Source organism: Eimeria mitis, genomic scaffold (assembly GCF_000499745.2).
Source record: "Eimeria mitis Houghton genomic scaffold, Emh_scaff2199, whole genome shotgun sequence".
Classification (NCBI taxonomy): domain Eukaryota; phylum Apicomplexa; class Conoidasida; order Eucoccidiorida; family Eimeriidae; genus Eimeria; species Eimeria mitis.
In genome coordinates this window covers 6,894-8,756 of record NW_013570525.1, presented here as the reverse complement: position 1 = coordinate 8,756, position 1,863 = coordinate 6,894, and the positions used below count along the sequence as shown (strand labels likewise).

Genomic DNA, 1,863 nt, shown 5'->3' with positions numbered 1-1,863 from the left:
TATGGAGAGAGCTAATATAAACACTATATATATATATATATATATATACAAATATAAATACAAATATAAATAAAAAATAAATAAATAAAAAAATAAAAAAATAAAATAAATAAACTTACTGCAGAGCATCAGCTTATACAAGAAAGAGAAAGCGAGACAGTTATTACAAACAAAAATAAAAAATAAATAAAAAAAATAAAAAAAAAATAAATAATAAATAAACCTACTGCAGAGCATCAGCGTGTATAAGAAAGAGAGACACGTAACATAAACATAAATACAAATATAAATAAAAAAAATAAAATAAAAAAAAAAAAATAAAAAAATAAATAAAAATAAATAAACTTACTGCAGAGCATCAGCGTATACAAGAAAGAGAAAGCGAGACAGTTCTTATAAACAAAAATAAAAAAAATAAAAAAATAAAAAAAAAATAAAAAAATAAAAATAAAAAAATAAAAAAAAATAAAAAAAAATAAACTTACTGCAGAGCATCAGCGTATACAAAAAAGAGAAAGAAAGTTAATATAAACATAAATACAAATAAAATAAATAAAAATAAAATAAAAAAATAAATAAAATAAAATAAAAAAATAAAAAAATAAAAAAATAAATAAACTTACTGCAGAGCATCAGCGTATACAAGAAAGCCAGTTAACATAAAAATAAATACAAATAAACAAAAATAAATAAAAATAAATAAAAAAATAAAAAAAAAATAAATAAAAAAATAAAAAAAAATAAAATAAAATAAACTTACTGNGAAAGCGAGACAGTTATTGTAAACAAAAATAAAAAAAAATAAAAAAATAAAAATAAAATAAAAAAATAAAAAAAAATAAATAAATAAAATAAAAAAATAAATAAACTTACTGCAGAGCATAAGAGTATACAAGAAAGCCAGTTAACATAAAAATAAATACAAATATAAACAAAAATAAAAAAAAATAAATAAAAAAATAAAAAAAAAATAAATAAAAAAATAAAAAAAAATAAAATAAAATAAACTTACTGCAGAGCATCAGCGTATACAAGAAAGCCAGTTAACATAAAAATAAATACAAATATAAACAAAAATAAATAAAATAAATAAAAAAATAAAAAAAAAATAAATAAAAAAATAAAAAAAAATAAAATAAAATAAACTTACTGCAGAGCATCAGCGTATACAGCGCGGAGGTTATATCCTTCGGCGTGACAAACAGAATACACAAAACCAGCACAACCAGGCTGCACACAAACCCTAAACCCTAAACCCTAAACAATAAACCCTAAACCCTAAACACTAAACCCTAAACCCTAAACAATAAACCCTAAACAATAAACCCTAAACAATAAACCCTAAACAATAAACCCTAAACAATAAACCCTTAATATTAAATAATAAATAATAAATAATAAACACAAAACCAGCACAACCAGGCTGCACACAAACCCTAAACCCTAAACCCTAAACCCTAAACCCTAAACCCTAAACCCTAAACCCTAAACAATAAACAATAAACCCTAAACAATAAACAATAAACCCTTAATAATATATAATAAATAATAAATAATAAACCAGCACAACCAGGCTGCACACAAACCCTAAACCCTAAACACTAAACCCTAAACACTAAACCCTAAACCCTAAACAATAAACCCTAAATAATAAACCCTAAACCCTAAACCCTAAACCCTAAATAATAGACGATAAACACAAAACCAGTACACCCAGGCTGCACGAACAAACAAACAATTTATTTATTTATTATATTTATTTATTTATTTATTTATTTATTTATTTATTTATTTATTTATTTATTTATAAACATACAAGCTGCTGCGCTCGTTGCTGCTCGTTAGCTAGCTCTCTAATAAACT

The 1,863-nt window shown here is 21.6% G+C and overlaps 1 protein-coding gene across 1 annotated transcript in view; it reads right to left on the bottom strand.

Moving 5' to 3' along the window:
* Window positions 1-1,146: 1,146 nt before the first annotated feature.
* EMH_0050220 (uncharacterized protein) overlaps window positions 1,147-1,863 on the bottom strand; it is a gene marked incomplete at both ends in the record, with an annotated part of 2,406 nt that continues 1,689 nt past the window's right edge. Inside the window, one exon of the mRNA XM_013496612.1 lies at window positions 1,147-1,230. Within this exon, the coding sequence (XP_013352066.1) occupies window positions 1,147-1,230 (84 nt within the window). The remainder of the gene's footprint in view (window positions 1,231-1,863) is intronic.